The sequence below is a fragment of the Scomber japonicus genome, chromosome 6 (assembly GCF_027409825.1).
Source record: "Scomber japonicus isolate fScoJap1 chromosome 6, fScoJap1.pri, whole genome shotgun sequence".
In the NCBI taxonomy this organism is placed as follows: domain Eukaryota; kingdom Metazoa; phylum Chordata; class Actinopteri; order Scombriformes; family Scombridae; genus Scomber; species Scomber japonicus.
In genome coordinates, this window is record NC_070583.1 from 15,721,704 (window position 1) to 15,739,263 (window position 17,560).

Here is a 17,560-nt window from a genome sequence, read left to right on the forward strand (position 1 = left end):
TCACAGGATGAGAGGCCCTATCAAGGCAGGAAAAGAGGAAACACTAGGTCTGATAAGTGTCCGAGAATGCCCTCTGCCTCTCTCTATCTGCCCCAGTCATGAGCGTTAGCAGGCTTTGTACTTTTTTCTCGCCCAGCTTCAATACCAATAGACCAATGGGCAAGCCAGATAAGATTCTGCTCGGTCACCCCCGACCCCGGCCTTCCTGGTTCTCAGCACCAGGTATTTGGACTGGCAGGAATAGAGGGTCACTCCCTTCAACAGCATTTCCCTTTCACAAGAGGTGATTTCTATTATGGGCTCCTGTAACATTGACTGTGCCTCTAGATGTGTCCTGTGATCCCAACCATTGTACAGTCAACCACTTCTAGACGAGAAAAAAGCTTGCATCTCCAATAGGGAGACTTCTTAGGAATTAGGAAATACAACTTGCCTTGATATCCTTCCAAATTTGAAATAAATCACCTTGTTTTGAAATATTTTTATTGACCCTAAAGTCATGCAACTTATTAACCCCTATTAAATATTACGAAACTTTCATGCCAATTTAAGTACAAAAATGAAACAAGATTAGGAGTAAAAACATCAAAATTGTTAGTCAGGAGTGTGTGACTCAACAGTTCTCCATTAAAGAAACCTTGCTTCAGGAGAAGCCTTTATCAACATTTTCTCAGACCAGTATTGCCAGATGTTCAAGTTCATATTGCCTTTCGAGAACAGTCAAATACCATACAGGCTCTTTGGGGTAGAGTAAGCACAAGCATACAGCAGGAGACAACCCTTAATCTGCTCCAGACTCTGTGGTGTAAAATGCAATGTTATGAATAAAAGAGAGCATATAAAACATGGAATGCAGCAGCTATGAAAGGGTGCGTGTGTGTGTGTCTGTGTGTGTGTGTGTGGGTGGGTTCCTTCATGTCTCCGTGCAGCATGTATTATAGTATACCATTGCATTGCTTTTGAGTATAGGAAAGTATGCATATTGTACAGTGTGGAGGTTAACCTACAGTATAATAAACTGACAGTCCTGGTTGTTGCCTACTTGTCCAGCTATTGACTGTGCGGAGGCTTTGCACCTTTATTGACTTTTTTTTTTCTTTTAGCCTTTGTTTGTACTTTTTTTAGTAAGTAAGGACACTCATATTCTCCAATGCTCCTCAGTGAAAGATGATGATTCACCTCTGTGAATTTATTCACTTTGCTGCCAAGTCAAAGGGGCAATACAGCTTAAAGTGCACTATTACTTGAACAGGCCGCTCACATATTCACATTCAATCTATTCACTCTCAATTGCTCCCTCTGCATTTCTAAATTAAAGAAAAAGTAAACGACAGATGAAAATCTCTCTTTGGAATAATAACACTGAGAGAGTTGCCCGTAACTTTTGCCCACACATATACGCAGCAGTGTTATAGTCCTCTGTTGCTCTATTCTGGTACACTCATTGTCTACAGTGTTTCTCGCTCCTGTAGTTTGCCATCATTATCCTCCTCTTATGGCTCCTGACTCACACAGATGGCTTTTAAAGCACCTGTATTACGGGTATTAAAAAAGTTTACCCTGTCTGAGTCTCTCTCCTTGGCTCAGGCTCTGAGCTAAAAACAGTCCACGACACGACTCTCTACTTCTTCAGTCTCTTTCTATCTCACCCTCCATACTCCATGTTTGCTCTCTCTTTCTTTCTCGTGTCTCCCTCTGTCTCTCTTTCTCTCTTGCTCCTTGTGTCTCTCTGTCTCTCTCTGCCTCTCTGTCTAGCGCCCGGGCCTTGTTTTGACTAACTGGTCCTGCAGTCGAAGTCTCCCAGGAGCGTGCACCACACCCCAGACCAGAGTGGAAACTGGCTCAAGTCGCAGTCAGAGCGAGGCCTGGAAAAATGAAGGAGGGTGGGGGGAGGAGGACGGGGTTTGGGATGAGGCAGCTCTGTGTGTGCACATTCAGGTCTGTGTCTGTGTTTGCGTGGCTGGCTCACTCCACATACCCCCGACCACTTGGGTTTTGTACATTTTACATCTGCTGCTTCTTCCTCCTTCTGCACTTTTACTTCCATTACCCCACCTTTGTCTTGTTCCAATTAACCTCAAAACGGAGTGAATAGTATTGAAAACCTTTAATTGTAGAGCACTGTTTGGGCTTTTTGGCCTTCTCCTTCTCTATTCTCGCTCGTGTGTGGGTAAAGGAACTTTTTTTTTTTTTTTTTTGGAATTGAATGCAGTCTGCTGCCAACAACTTCACCAAGGGTATATAAAAGATGTGGATGAGCCCATAGTACTGGGCATCTCCTCCAGCCCATACCAGACAGTAGCTGGATTTGCTGCCATTGTTTTCTTTTCAAATTCCAAAGTTGTGTTTTGTCTGACTTTTTTTTTTCAATATTTTTTCTTCCCTCTCTTAAGTCCTTTCTTCCCCTACTCTTTCTTTTGCCCATTCTGCTTTCTCTTTCCCTCTTTTTTTGTGCACTTAATCTGTCTCCATCGTCTGCCACACTTCTGCTTCTCCCCCACCATCTCCTCTTCTGTTTGTAACCCCTCTCTGCACGTAGATGGAGGTAGCCCCGTTGTGTTTTTTTGGGGTGGTGGAGAGTGGACGGAGGTGGGGGCTGGCGGTGAGTAGAGGGGAAAAAAGGGCCAGTAAAACAAAGAGAGGTTGTCTGCAGGCGAAGCAGGCAGGAAACGCAAGTCTCCCAGGACTCTCCCCCAGTCACTGCTCCTTGGCTATCCTGCCGGCCCACACCAGATTGAACCTGACAGCCCTGCTGAGCCACGGGAGCCCGCTTGTTCTTTGTCCCTCTTCTCCCTCTTTTTGTCTTAATCTCTATTGCGCTCCTCTTTATTTCATTTGTTTCATCATATTCCAATTAATTAACTTTTTTTTTTTAAGTTTTGCTTTGTTCATTATACTTTATCCTTAAATTTTTGAACTACATGCCCTTTTACTTAATTTTGAATATAACTTTTCTCCAGTCAGAAACCAGAACCCTCTTATTGTCTGCAGACAGGAATTGGCCTTTTGGTTAAACACTGGAGGTTAAAAGTTGAAAAGTTTGAAATTAGTGATGAGATCAAGGGGTCCCTTAGCAGCAGGAAGTTTTTCCCATTGGAGAATATTCTGCCAATAAGGAAAGGGAAAACAAGGCAACAAAATGTCCTTTGAAAGAAGCACAACACTTATAATTGGATTTGAAGTGTTTTTACATTTCCATTGGTGGGCTATGAAATTAGTGAAACAATAAAACACTTGTGTGGCAAGTTACTAGGCAAACACTGTTTTTATGGCTGTCAAGAGATTAGAGTCTAGAGTTCAGTTGTGCTTTAAGGAGAACTAAAGAATTTGGTTTGTTGTTTATTTTAGGGAAACCAAGAGGGGTAAATGGGTATATTATAATGTCAATATGTTTTGATCCACAAGAGGGCAGTATTGTACAGTGTTTAGAAATGGCGGGACTTGTAGTGGCAGCTGATGACGATGATGATGATGATGATGATGATGTATCTGTATGATGTGTATATAGGTCACGATGTCACATAAAGCCCAAATGAATTTGGGGGAAGATTTTCTTCTTCAGACTTAAAAGACTGAAAAACATGCTTCACATGCAATTGATTGTTTAACTGCATCTTATGTGCCAGATGGAAGGACTTTGCCATGTATGAACATAAATAAGACTGACAAAGTTTAGACAACTACATGGAGTACATAATAGTGAATTTAATGATGATCTTTTCATCTGGCAGTATGTGAATAATTGTAATGCACTGGATAAAATGACAATAATTTGCAACCATATAAATATTCATGTCCATCAAAAGACATCCGCCCACACACACACATATTCAGAAAGCATTTATAATCTGGAGTCAACACAGCGACAAGTGTCAAAACATATTCTAATCACCATACCTTTTCAGATTAATAATTAATAATCCACATTGTGTGCCATAAACTATTTATAAGCTACATCATGCTTCATATTTGAGCAAGTTTTACAGTTTCATTCAGTCTTTGTTGTATATTGATCTGATTCATTGCAGGATTTGGTGTTCAGTTTGTTGCAAAGGGATCAAGTCTTGCTTGTTCGCCTTCTCTGACAAGATCGTCAGAGCCATACCTAGGGATACAAACCACCAACTTTAATTGCCAATACCTGCTTCTAAAAAATTCAGCCTACACTGATGGGAAATGGGATTGCCTCTTGACCTTCTAACAGCTTGCTGATCCCAGCAACAACCTCTGTCATCACCATTACACCATCTCTATCGCTGCCCTCTGGGAGAAACACTGCTGACGAGAAACACTGTCGACAAAAAGATTTGCAGAGCATGATAACATTTTGAAAAGCATATCTGGCCAAAATACGCATCATATTTCCCTGTATTCTGGCAAGCATTTGAACTGTTATATCCCACAATAATACAAGGGCGCTGGCCAGGTGCACTGTGAGTATACCAGGGTGTTTTTGAGTCATTGCCAGGGGAGCGATACATCCTCTGTTTTATCTGCTTGTGTCAGAGTGATTGATTGTTACTGGAAGCTGTCCAGCTTCACACTCAGTGAGGTTTGAACCGCAGACACACAGCAGGTACAACTCATGCAAACTGGGCCAGGTTGGCTGTTTGACAAGGTTTCATGAAAGCCACTTGTGTGGGGCATTGGGAAGGGAGTGAACACCATCTACATGGATTGTCTATGTGTGTGTCTCTGTTGTACGTTAATTTACATCACTCCTTTTATTTGTGGTCAGAATTTTGCAAGCTGCTCAACTAACTGTAGTCTTTGTCAATGATTGTGCCACCTACATTTAAATCATCACTGCATGCTAACCAAACCACATTACCATACCCAGACATCCTGTCGAGGGTTTCTTCAACCATTTTCTGATGGATTTATTGATGCCTTTTGGCACTGGTCCTTTTTTTTCTGTGACAGTTGCATTTCTTAGAGAGGCAAGCACACAGTGAGATGAGTAGTCACGTACACACAGGCAAATGTTGGGTATCGACATTGAGATTGTAATTTCACTAAATACACAGCATTTTGCTCAGGGTGCCGCAAATTTTCATAACACTTGAGTTCACCCGCTAATCTTGTGAATGAATTGTAATAACAATATTTCATATTTTTCTCTTTCTTTTTCAGACCCTTCATATGATGCTGTACGGCGGACAGGATGGTCAAACAATATGCACAGTGGCAAAGGTGAGGACACAAAAATCATTAAAGCTGAAAAGTATTCGTAACTGAAAAGTATACATAACTATAACCTACTGAAAGCGGTTGTGATCTATTGTACATTAAACTTGATGTGGTGTGAACATTAACATCTGTCATTCCATGCAGGTTAAGGCCACCAAATTATTTGCAAACACTATTTAACCTAAGTTTGCATCACACTAGAGACAGTTCCAACATCCACAATGTCTAGACGTGTAGGACAGATTACAGCCTCTGTTGTCAGAACATGAACAGAAGTCAGTCCAGCCACCCGTTACTGCCTTATTGACTTTGGACCACTGCTGACAACATGCCTTCAAGATGTGTAGCTTGGTTATCTGTAGCCATCCCACTGATGTTTTCTCTGAACCTTTTTCATGTCGTTCTCTTTCTATGTCTCTGCAGGCTCACCAGTGGTAACTCAGAATGTGACCAAGTCCACTGAGCAGCCTAGACCTCAGCCAGGTAACAGCTTACCTGATGGTTTTCTTGGTCAATATTGTACCAGCACTATACTGTATAACAAGAACTGTTATTACCTGTCTGCACCTGTATTTTTTCTTATTCTCTTGAATTTCAAAACAGTTGATGCATGGTTATTATGAGAGAATGATAAGCACTCCTCAGATGGCTGATTTTATAGAACTAAAAACTGCACCTTACATTACTGTTGCATACTGTATGTTAAATATTGCCATATAATCAGCTAAAGATCTAATGTGTTAGTGCAGTATAAATGTAAATAAACACAGTTCAACATTAGTTCAATCATCACAGCCACCGAAAAGTGTGAAACCATTGTTTACATGGCTTTCAGCTGCAAATTAACAATGGACTTTTTGGAATACAGTTTACCACCAAGCTTTGAGTGCTTACTTGTGAGTGTGTGTACTTTTCTCTTTCCTCTCAACCACATATCTATTAACACATGTAATTGGTTTTCCTGGTCAGCTCATTATGTAGTGGGTATGCAGAGCACAATAATCCAAATACACTCATCCAAGACTTCACCACAGTGAAGCATATTTAGCTTTAATTACTCAAGCTGAAACATAATATTATGAACAATAGTAATAAAGAAAAATTGATAATTATCATTATCAAGTGTATTCCAATTAAAATTGTTGTGTCTGTGTGCTACGGCAAAATCACTGACCTGTTAGTACCAATTACTGGTGGGTCACATTCCTTTAAATCACCACAGCAGTCTGAATACCAACAAATATTTCCTTTTGTCCACAGATCCTTACCAGATTCTGGGCCCCACCAGTAGTCGCCTGGCCAATCCAGGTAAGAATTTGAGCATCCATGCATATTTATAATGCATTCGAGGTGTATAGGACATTGTCTTGGAAGTTTCTCAGAAATGTCCCAGGCTTCATTTGGCAGATAATGAGCTGTTAAGGTGTGAACAGTAAATAATGTGCTCTTAGTTGAATGAAGATGCCTCTGTGTCTGACCAATGTTTGTGTATGTGTCTACCATCAGGATCAGGTCAGATCCAACTGTGGCAGTTCCTCCTGGAGCTCCTGTCTGACAGCGCCAATGCTGGCTGTATTACCTGGGAGGGCACCAACGGCGAGTTCAAGATGACAGACCCGGACGAGGTGGCGCGGCGCTGGGGCGAGCGTAAGAGCAAGCCCAATATGAACTACGACAAGCTGAGCCGTGCGCTGCGCTACTACTATGACAAAAATATCATGACCAAGGTGCACGGCAAGCGCTACGCCTACAAGTTCGACTTCCATGGCATCGCTCAGGCGCTGCAGCCACACCCCACCGAGTCCTCCATGTACAAGTACCCTTCGGACCTAGCCTATGTGCCTTCCTACCACGCCCACCAGCAGAAGGTCAACTTTGTGTCCCCCCACCCTCCGTCCATGCCAGTCACCTCCTCTAACTTCTTTGGACCCACCGCTCCATACTGGAGCTCGCCCACTGCAGGTATCTACCCCAACCCAAATGTTCCCCGTCATCCTAACACCCATGTGCCATCCCACCTGGGCAGTTACTATTAAACACCTCTATCTGGCCATCCACTACCCTTGAAAACCTCCCCCCTTCTAAGTCCACAATTGCTGACCTGCACTCCCAATGACGCCGAAGCAATGAAGACTAGTTGATAGAGGCCGTTGTCCTCTGAAGAAATTTTACTCATAAATGAAGGATGAAAAAATTGAAGGAGATTATTTTATATTTGTAAAAATCTATAAACAACTGGATGCTATGGTCCAAAATGGAATACTACTTACCTTTACAAGACTAGCAACTGTTTGTTTATGTTTTGGACGTGCGTCTGAGTTTCCTGTGCCTTTTTCTTTCCCAACCTCCTGAGAGCTGCAACTATAGGCCAGTTGGTATCCTTTCCAAAACCTTCCCAAATCAAAGCCTAAGGACAGGAGAGCAACCCAAGTCTGTCTTCTTCCTCGCCCCACAACCAGACATGGGCCTATTATTTATAGGTCTCAATCTACATCCTCCTCAGTACATTATGTACATTACGCTTTAAAGCATCTGCCCTTTCTACTGTCTACAGCCTTGTCGGGGTTTTTTATTCCCACCACATCTAGCCTTCTGTTTCCACTGTCTCCGTCTGCTCGTCTGTCCGTCTACATCTTTTTATGTGTGTGTGGAGAGTCTTTTGGAATTCGCTGGACAAGAAGGAGCTCTCAAACAGATGGACTTTTCTCAGCACTGAATGAAATTTGGCAACTGGAATATGCCATTCACAATTTAATTTATCCTCCAAACTGGAAGGCTAGAGAAGAGTTAAATACCAGAGAAGGAAGCGCTGTATGTTTTGCTGACCTGTGTCAACTTAGTTACTTCAAATGCTTTCTGTGTTGGGTGTGGAGTTCAAGATGGGCAATGTATACAGTTGACTCAGTTGTGCTGGGGAAGCACAACAGAAGAGTCAAGATGTAATTGAAGTAATTTGCAACGATAATTCAACCCAGGTCAGATGTTTTCAGGGGGCCACACACTAGGCTATTAAATGTTCGCCATGTTGTTGCCTTTCAGTCATTTCCAGATGTTTTGTTGCTCGACCATGTCAGGATTAATGTGAATGTCGTCTGGTTTGTGAAACACGTGTAAAAAGGATATCCTAGAGCAAAATCAAAATTTGTCAGATGTTTTCACTTTGTTAACATTTAATGAAAAAAAAAATTGTTCTTTTACTTAACATCACTTTTGCTGGACACAAAAATGTCTAAATTCAAAACATGGATAGCCTTTTTCCAAATGTAACTATGTTGATATCTAAATAACAAGATGTTGTTTGGATGTTTTTTTTTATCACAGTGCCATAAGTGCATCTACTTTTACTATGTGCCAAAATGAGAATCAAAGCCTGACCCTCACAATGTTCGTGCCATTCCTTAACTGCTGTTTTAAACCATTTATTGTCTATTAATTATAGAGAGACAGCATTACATCTGAAATGCATGGTAAGATATATACAGTCATCTCCATGTCAAACAAGAAATCTGACAATTTTTGATTTTGAAGTGCACTCTGACAATAATGGCTGTTACGGTGGGTGTCTCCCTCTATGTAGGCCAGTCAGGACCATATAGGTCACACAGACACAAAGAAGTGTCTTAGCAGTAAGTCATGTTAATAGACAGTCAAGTTGCATTTTACCAGGGCTGGATCCTAGTTTGAGAGCAGCATGTGTGTTTGAATGTTAGTTTCTCACTGATCTAAAGCCCAGCCACATACACGTGAATCTCAAGGCAGGATTTCATCATCATGTAATAGTATCATGTCAAAACATATCCATCTGCAGGTGTTCAAAGCTGTTATAATAATAGCAAAAGTATTACTTTAGAGAAACTGAAAAGGGACACTTGAAAATAAATTACTTAGGACTAAGTAGTTCATCAGAGAACAAAACCAATCAAGTATGACGAGATGAAACAAAGAAATCCTCAGATTCGCAAACGCTGTGCGTTTGTCAGACCTATTTTTTATTATTTTATAAGCATCAGTCAACTAGGCATTAAAGCAACTTACTGTATAAATTATGCAGAGTTATTTTCATATGTGACACAGTATTAAAAAGTCAAGAGAATTAATACGAGTTGACCTCGGTCAAAAATGCAAACCTTTTAAGTCCATTTCTGCTAAGTAGTTTGTTCAGCATTTTAAGCGTTTTTTATATCTGTACATTTGGGCAATACATTTTAACATTTATTGTTTTCTTGTTATTGTTATTATTTCTGAAATTCAACATGTAACATCCTACGTGCCTTTACGTGCACAAGATTTTCTAGTATTCCGAAAACCACAAATGCCTGCTTGAATCATAATCTAATAACCGGGGATTCCTTTACTCTATATGCAACATGTGATAATGATGGTTCTTTCCACTATTAATGACTTTTGATGCCAAATAGCCATGGAATTGGTCGCTTTTCCTGTGCATTAAAGAATTTAGGTATTTTATGCAAAATAATACAAACAGTATTCATATCCACAACAAGCGTCTCCTGAAATTTTATAGCTTTAAATGAACAAATAAAAAGGGAACATGTAATTTGTAGCATAAAGAAATTATTCTAATGGACCCTTAATTCCATATTTCACAATCATTATCAATGAAAAGGGATCTGTGCTACTTCGTATATGCAATGTATTTTGGATATCAAATATATAAATATATATATATATGTGTATAATTTTACAATTACCCAGTGTATTATTATTATTGTCATTCCTGCAATGTATGAAGTAATACTTTTTGAAAAAGGACTTGTATAGGAAAATGTGACAAAATAAATGTTTTTACCTCTCAAGTTATCTTCTATTGCTTGCCCACAGTTTGACCTGAGTGTGAACACAGCCAGTATATTTTCCATGGTGACAGTTTCTCAGGATCTGTCAAGTCCGGACATCCATTCCCCTCAAGTTCATGACAGCTCATGATAACTCATTACATATTTTCAAAGTGTACTGTATATTTCTTGTGCTATTTTATTCTTTTAGATAAGTCAGCGGTTGCATTTGTATCCTTGTATTGATCACATCTGAGACATCTTGCTATTCAATCATTTTCTTGACTACAGTGTACCTTTTTCAATTAGATTCCCATGTGATTTACAAAAAGATAAAGTTGTTGTTGCAGTTTGTAGTTAGGCAATTTAATCTTGATCAACCATGAAAGTCTTGTCATCTGATTGTAATATAATTGAATATATACACAAAATAACCAAAGGGGATATAGTAAAACTCTAAGCTCTTTTAGAGAAGTTTAGATTTAACATTGTGGTCATTTTGGAGGCTGTAGTTTGCAGTGCTGTTGTTGTCCATCCCATTTACTGTGTGTACGGAGGGCAGCGTAAATGTTTGTAATTTAAAGACTAGCTTATATTCTAAGCACTAATCATTTACAGACAGAAGTTGACGGAGGACAAGGAAAGTGCTCCGTATTTACAGGCTTTCTTTTCTTGATGCCAGCTTTTAACCATGATGACCATAACTTGCATTTTCTCACTGCAAGAATACTGTTAATCTGTGTTCACACCCTGTTTGGTTCCAGAAATATTTGGAATCAAGTGAAAACATGAGGCCAAAGGCTGATACTTTTAGGGAATTGTACTTCTCCATTTGTAGAAACTGACACAGTAAAGTGGCAGATGAGAAAGCTCTGTCAAGAATGGAGAAAAAACCTTCTAGATTTATCTTAACAATTGCCAATCTCCAGCATTCATCTATCAAGGTATGAGAAATGCTGAACATATATCATTTATATGATATATAGTCATAAAGTTTTGCATCTTGGGAGATAATCCGAACATTCACAGTCTCTCCATTTAGCAACACTACAATAATCCCTCACTTATTCATTCACTTTGAAAACCCATATTGTTGTACCAACCACTACTTAAAGCTTACCTTGTAGCCTTAAGCCTTAAACCTTAAGCCTTCCAGTATTTTTTACCATATGTGTGTGTATTTTCGGCCCTATCTCCAACAAATGTTTATTGGGAATGGGTTAGGTTCATTCAAAATGGTTGGTCCACTCGCACCACTTGTATAAAGGCAAGAGGTAATTATCACGTAATGGAGATGTCAGTGCTGACACCCTGACCTCTCAATCCACTCTGTTGCACTACACGTCATCTTGAGTGTTGACATTTAATGTCAATTGCACCTGCAGAATTGTCACAAGTACAATTCATAAGAAACATGGCAAAAACTGTAAATATTTCAGCTGGAAACTCACTTTGTCCACCTCAGCTTCTCTCACCTTCTTTACAACACAACTTGTGTTTTATAACATCAGGTGTAAAATCTATAATCGTCTTAGTGTGCCATATCTATTTATAAGCCTACTCAGTATTTACCTTCTTGCAGACACTTTGATGACTCTTTACGTAATTTAGTTCTCTTCCTGAACACTGCTTCAAATGATAGGTGTTCGTAGTTTAATTGTTATGTGGGCATGGTGAAAAATGGTAAGCTCCAGCCTTTTAAAGTGCACTGTTTATCAATTTGCATGGAGACAAAAATACATGTAACAGAGGCACAACAGCCGTGTTGAGTTGTGTTTTTTCTTTTTTTTAATCAAAATGTGCTAGTGAAGCATGAATCATCTTTAGCTGTAAATATGACATATTTATCAACCTTGCTTTTCTCACCGAATAATAATACTATTGCTTATTATTTGCTACAGTAACATCTCTAAGAGCAGACGAATTCATGAGGATCAAACATGTAGTTCATTAGAGGGGTCATGGAGGAAGGTCTGCCTTAGCAAGACCCATTAAAACTCTATGCGAGCATACAGTATGTGCTGTGTCATTTTTCTAAATGGAGAGTTCTGGTTTCATGTTCAGAACCTGCAGGCAAAATAATGGACAGTACGCAACAGCTGTTATCTACCAAACACTTTGACTATCTCTGTTTACTGTCACAACTTCACTTTGTTTGTAGATGAGAATATGTGATAGGGGTTGGCACCTGTCATTATTTTTGCTTGACCTTTTTGATAACAACACTTATATGATGTTCCAGTTTGGTTAGAAAAAGATTAATACAATGCACACATCTTTAATGTAAAAATAGCCTTTATTTTATTTTCCCTTGATATCAAATTCAAAACAAGACAAACAAATATAATTGATTTTCATACTACAAGTCAGTGCTGCATGCAGCCATAATTTAAGTGTTTCCTGAGAGCTTTGTTCTCTCACAATTTCTTCACTCAAGAAGAAAACCCCAACTACCTCTCCCACTGTTTGAAAAAATTGGCTCCTGAGCCCAATCCATTGTGCCTCGATGTCTGAATAGTTAAGCATACTTTAATGCTTCAAGGCCAAGTGTCTCTTTGTGTACAGCAGCCTACAGTAGCATGAATTATTGAGCAACCACTTTATCTTTTTCCTACCCCATGACAATAGCATGGTCCTCAACACCAGAACTTCAAGTAACTGTAAGATTTGCATACAGGATGATACATTTGTTTTGTTCTGACTCTCCATACTCAGTAAACCTGATGTGTAAGGCCATAGTTAAATTGGACCACTTATCCTAATTTACAGCAAGAGCTAACATTAGTATATTTCTTGTGCAAGCAATTTGGAGAACTTTCTTTTTCTGTTCTTGAATTGTAGTTTCGCCATCTTGCATGACCCAGTTTCCTTTCTGAGAACAGGTTTTTGGTCAATAGACAGTGACAGGTGTGGTTTTACATACAAATAGTTCACAATAGGCTATGTGTTGTGACCCATAGATGGTTTTCTTATCAGTGTTAAACACAAAAGAATAACAATTAAGTGGGTTTTCCGTTCTTATTTAAATGCTACACAATGTGCTGCCATTAAGTAAACCCACCTGTCTCCAGCACCTGTTTGAGTTTGTCATTGTCTCCATTGTGTCACATCTTGGTGACATTCGGCTGATCAATATCAATGACGTCAAAACCTTGGTTGTCATGTCCATCTCTGGAGTGGTGATGATGACCCCTGATGTTATGGAAACAGTAGGCACAGTGTGCAGTGGCCACAGGGACCACCTTGGAAAAGTTAGAGAAATCGACCCTGTACTTGCCCTCTTTGCTTCTGGAGATGATGGGCAAGAAATTGTAGCCCCACATGATCTCATGAGGAATAAAGGAGGTCCGGACTTGGCAGGCAGAGCTGGTAGACTCTGCAGTACCATCTAAGAAGACAACCAACTCAAACTCTTGCTTGTGGAGTGTGTCCACCGCCATCTCGAAGAATGGGCTGCTCTTGTCGATCATGTGATACAGTGTGAGAGGACATACAAAGAAGAGGTTGTCCTTGCCAGCGTCCACCATGAAGTCAATGTTCACTTGATCCATGATGATGGTCTCCCCATCTGGTGTGTTTGTTGTCCTCAGTAGTTTGCCATAGATCTGGCTTCCTATCATCAGGGTCTTGCGCAGGTTAGCCACTCGGATCGATAAGCAGAGGGAACCATTTTTGGGGCTGATGACAGCCATGTCACTAAATGTGATGGTCTTAGCCCTCTTTTTAGGCAAAGAGATTTTGGACAAGATGACTCCACACATGAAGCAGTTGATAATTGCTCCAAGGAGGGACTGGATGATGAGAAGCGCCACAGCACCTGGGCAAACTGGGGTGAGCGCTCGTCCACCATACCCAATTGTTGTCTGGGTTTCAAGGGAGTAGAGAAAAGCAGTGGTGAGTCCTACAACATTATCAACACATGGAATATGTTCTGCAGGGGGGTTTTGCCACTTCAAATCTCCATTACTGCGGGCAATCCAGTACCATAGCAGGCCAAAAATGAACCAGCTAAGGGTGAAAGAGGCGATAAAGAAGAATAGGACAAAACGCCACCGGATCTCCACAAAGGTGGTCCAGAAGTCAGCCAGGAAGGCAAAGTGTTTGCTATACATAATGTTTCCATATTCAATGTTGCAGCGACCATCTTTGGTTACTAATCTGGTCCTCTGATATTGTCGGTCCTTCAGATAATTCTGGATACGTTTTTTCAGGGATCCACACATTTTCTATAAGCCAACCACCTACAAGACAATAAAACGAAAGAAAATATATACAGCATAAGTACATAGATAATAACTAGTCACCAATTAATTGTGTAAAGAAAATGCACTGATGAATTACTTAAATAAAATTTTAGGAAAAACTGTTTTTAGTGATGGGAAATGAAATGAATGCAAACTTTACACTACTTATAAAAGCAAAGCAAAAATGCAGTCTGTTCATAGCTGACTTATCCTGTAAGCACATCAGACACTGCACCGGGGGCCCCACCACACTTGAGTACATGAGAAATATGTATAATATAATAAAACATAAAATAAATGAGTACTCGGTAATGCCCCAGCTTTGCATTACAATGTCCATCATTTAACTAGTCAGTCTGTCAGAAAGCACCACAATCAATGAGCAGAATGTAGAGATGACACAGACTGTCAAGTGCTGGAAGGGAGATGAAAAAAGGAGGATATAGTTGCACATTCTGTGCCAAGGACAAATGCAGTATACAGTATATGCCCAGTTATATATCCAACAACATTTGTGCTTGAAATCACTTTCCTTCTTTTTTAGATTGTTTATTTGCATTTTTGTATTTCATGATAAGTTCCAGTGAGCATCTGTCCTATTTCTGTTCACAATTTGTTTTCCCTGTTTTCCTACTTTATGACTGAGCCTCACTGTGGACTGCTTACTGTATGTACAGTCTCATATGTTCCAAGCTGTTCTGTCCCACTGAAGTTTAAATCCTTAGTGAAAGGCTATAATCCTGGGTGGATGCAGGATTGCAGTAAAGACCTGACATTAATAAGAAACAAAAGTTTCCACTGAGAAACGCATGTGATCCAAATAAACCAAATAATTTGGGATTTTTGGTCCCGTGTAAGTGTCTCAAAACAAGGATCATCTTTGTTTTCTAGGTTTCAATGCAGCAAAAAATAAATGTGGCATTAAAATAATTTGAGCAAACCCTGCCAGAAGGCCAGCTGCTCACAGACATAACAATCTTTGACTTTATTCAAGCTCTGAGTTCTCATAAGTCTGGTACTTGATGAATGGTAACTGGCAGTATTGGCTGACAGAGGTTTCCAAACAAGTATGGCCTCTGTTCTTGCCAAGTCATGCAAACTACCCATTTGGATCATGGCGTGCTTGTTAGTGAGTGTTAAGTAGTACAAAACGATCAGTGCAGTGAGTTTATGTTTTTGTTTTCAGCCCTCAAGGCTCACACACAGTGATTTTGCCAAAAGAAATCTGATAATCACATGGTGTAGCTTGTTTGCTAGCTTTAATCCCTTTGAATGTAAACCTTTTCCTTCCACACCCAGTGATTAGGTCAGCATGTTTTCATACTGTAACAAGAGCTGAAATCATTTCAGGTAATGACTATTTTAATTGCATGTATGACGACTTACTCTAAATTATTGCTTTGCATTTCAAAACAAATAGCTTTCCAAAAGGAAACAACCTTTGCTTCTTGTCATGACTCAGAGTCAAAGCATTTTTAACCTAAGATTATTGAGATAAGATCAAAGTTTAAATGAAATCAGTCATTAAGACTAGCAATAACTGTATATGCATATGTTCCTTATATGAATGATCGAATTGTATTTGACCTTTTTTTCTTGTATTGTTGGCATACCAGTATCCTTACACAGAACTTTTTAATGTACCTTGAATGTTTGGCTGTATTGAGCCATTTCTGTGATTAAAAGGCTCAGAGAGTCATGACAGTAATAGTGTCTTTAGTTCAAAGCTTTAACACTCTACTGTGCTGACTGGATTTAATGTTAATTAATACTTTGGATATAGTGGTGGGAGTTCACTGTCTTCCAAGTGCAGGCTCAGTTCTTATATCTTGTGTGTTACAGTGAAAAGCACTGGACAACCTCTTCTTTTACTTATCTACTGTGATGGAAAACAAATAAAAATCTAGGTATTATATAGTAGAGTAATAGTGTTATTTCTGTTGCATTATTGTCATTAATTGACATTAAGATTAGCAGATTATTAATCTTATATATGTTTCTATTTAATTGTCTAATTCATTATAATAGATTATTTTTAAAGCTAATTCTAATGACAGAGCAACAAAAGTCTAATTTGATTATTATTAAAAATTGTTTGTAACTGTTACATAACTTCAGCTATAGCAGGGACTTAGAAATACTTTTGATTTAAAGAGCGGGTTAGTGAAATACATCTATAGTGAGCCTTAATGCACTATTTGTGGTGAATGCTTTCGTTTGTCAATAAGCTACGAACCAGTTTCACGCGATAAAATATAAAGTATATATGTAAAAAGATAATTGTACAGCCCTCTTTCTTTTTCTCTCATAGTAACAATACAGCAATAGTGACAATCATACATCCCATTCAATTAACTGCATTTGAACCAGTAACACAGACATCATACTCATCTTTTTTTTCTTGTGCAATAATGAGGTACAGCAGAAAATGAAAAATGTCAACAACATGAAAGTGAAATTTTTGTTCAGCCCACACTCACCTGCATGTACTGGGGCACATCCAAAACTTGATGAATTGAAATCTCCAGCTCGACCTCTCCTCTGTGTCTGTGTGTTTCTTGTTCACAACTGATTGAGACAGCTTAGGTGTGTCCTCATTTTATACCTGTTGACCAACACCTGTGTTCATTTATACTGTCCTCTCAAGGTGTGCTGGAATAATCCAAGTGATGTTTACACCCACAGGGACATCAAGCACTCCTCCGCCCCCAAACACACATATGCATGCATACCCTTCCCTCCTGGCTCGAATAAGTTGTGTTTACCCCACAGATGCCTGGCAGCGCGGGCCAAGCTGACCTCTATCCGCTACACTCCCAGTCCTCCGTCTGAGAGTTGCTCTGGATTTACTCTTTGTTGTTTCTAGTTTGTTATTAGGATTTAAGCTCTTTTTCAAAGTGAGTGAGTGTACAATCCAGGAAAATGGCCAAGTGAATGTTGACGATGTAAACGCAAAACAGTATCTGTATATGGTTCCGGTTCTTTGCTCCACAGTGACGTGGGATTATTTACTGTAGACACACACGCACAGACACAATTTTAGTAGCTGCTGTTTTGGGGAAATCAATTAAGTTGTTTTTTTTGTTTGTTGTTGCCAGCTTTTGGTAAGTGGACGATTGTGCTGAGGCTATGATATCTGATTGTGAAATATGTTCCATAACATAAGAGAATATTTGAGCAGCAAGGATGTTTAAAATATTCTATAAGAAGGTGCTACACTTTCACAGCTTTTTATCAGCTGATATTAACATCTTATAGTTATCCCTTGAATGTGTTCATGATTGAAAGGAAACTTTAACCCATGTTTGTTTATGCATGTAATTTCAAATT

General features: G+C 39.4%; 2 protein-coding genes across 6 annotated transcripts in view; one reads left to right on the plus strand and one right to left on the minus strand.

The window, feature by feature from the left end:
• The window catches only part of fli1 (Fli-1 proto-oncogene, ETS transcription factor), a 34,228-nt gene extending 24,234 nt beyond the window's left edge, over positions 1–9,994 (plus strand). For all 5 annotated transcript variants that reach the window (XM_053321117.1, XM_053321118.1, XM_053321119.1 and 2 more), the window contains 4 exons: positions 5,134–5,193; positions 5,614–5,673; positions 6,451–6,498; positions 6,697–9,994. In XM_053321117.1, the coding sequence (XP_053177092.1) occupies positions 5,134–5,193; positions 5,614–5,673; positions 6,451–6,498; positions 6,697–7,226 (698 nt within the window). In that variant the 3' untranslated portion in view covers positions 7,227–9,994. The remainder of the gene's footprint in view (positions 1–5,133; positions 5,194–5,613; positions 5,674–6,450; positions 6,499–6,696) is intronic.
• Positions 9,995–13,090: 3,096 nt separating this feature from the next.
• kcnj1a.1 (potassium inwardly rectifying channel subfamily J member 1a, tandem duplicate 1) lies at positions 13,091–14,209 on the minus strand. Its single transcript, XM_053321125.1, has one exon. It carries the CDS (start codon positions 14,207–14,209, stop codon positions 13,091–13,093), a length of 1,119 nt encoding a protein of 372 aa, XP_053177100.1.
• Positions 14,210–17,560: the final 3,351 nt, after the last annotated feature.

What these genes read in the sequence shown, in the direction of transcription:
- kcnj1a.1 (XM_053321125.1), bottom strand. Translation starts at nt 14,209, where the DNA reads ATGTGTGGATCCCTGAAAAAACGTATCCAGAATTATCTGAAGGACCGA.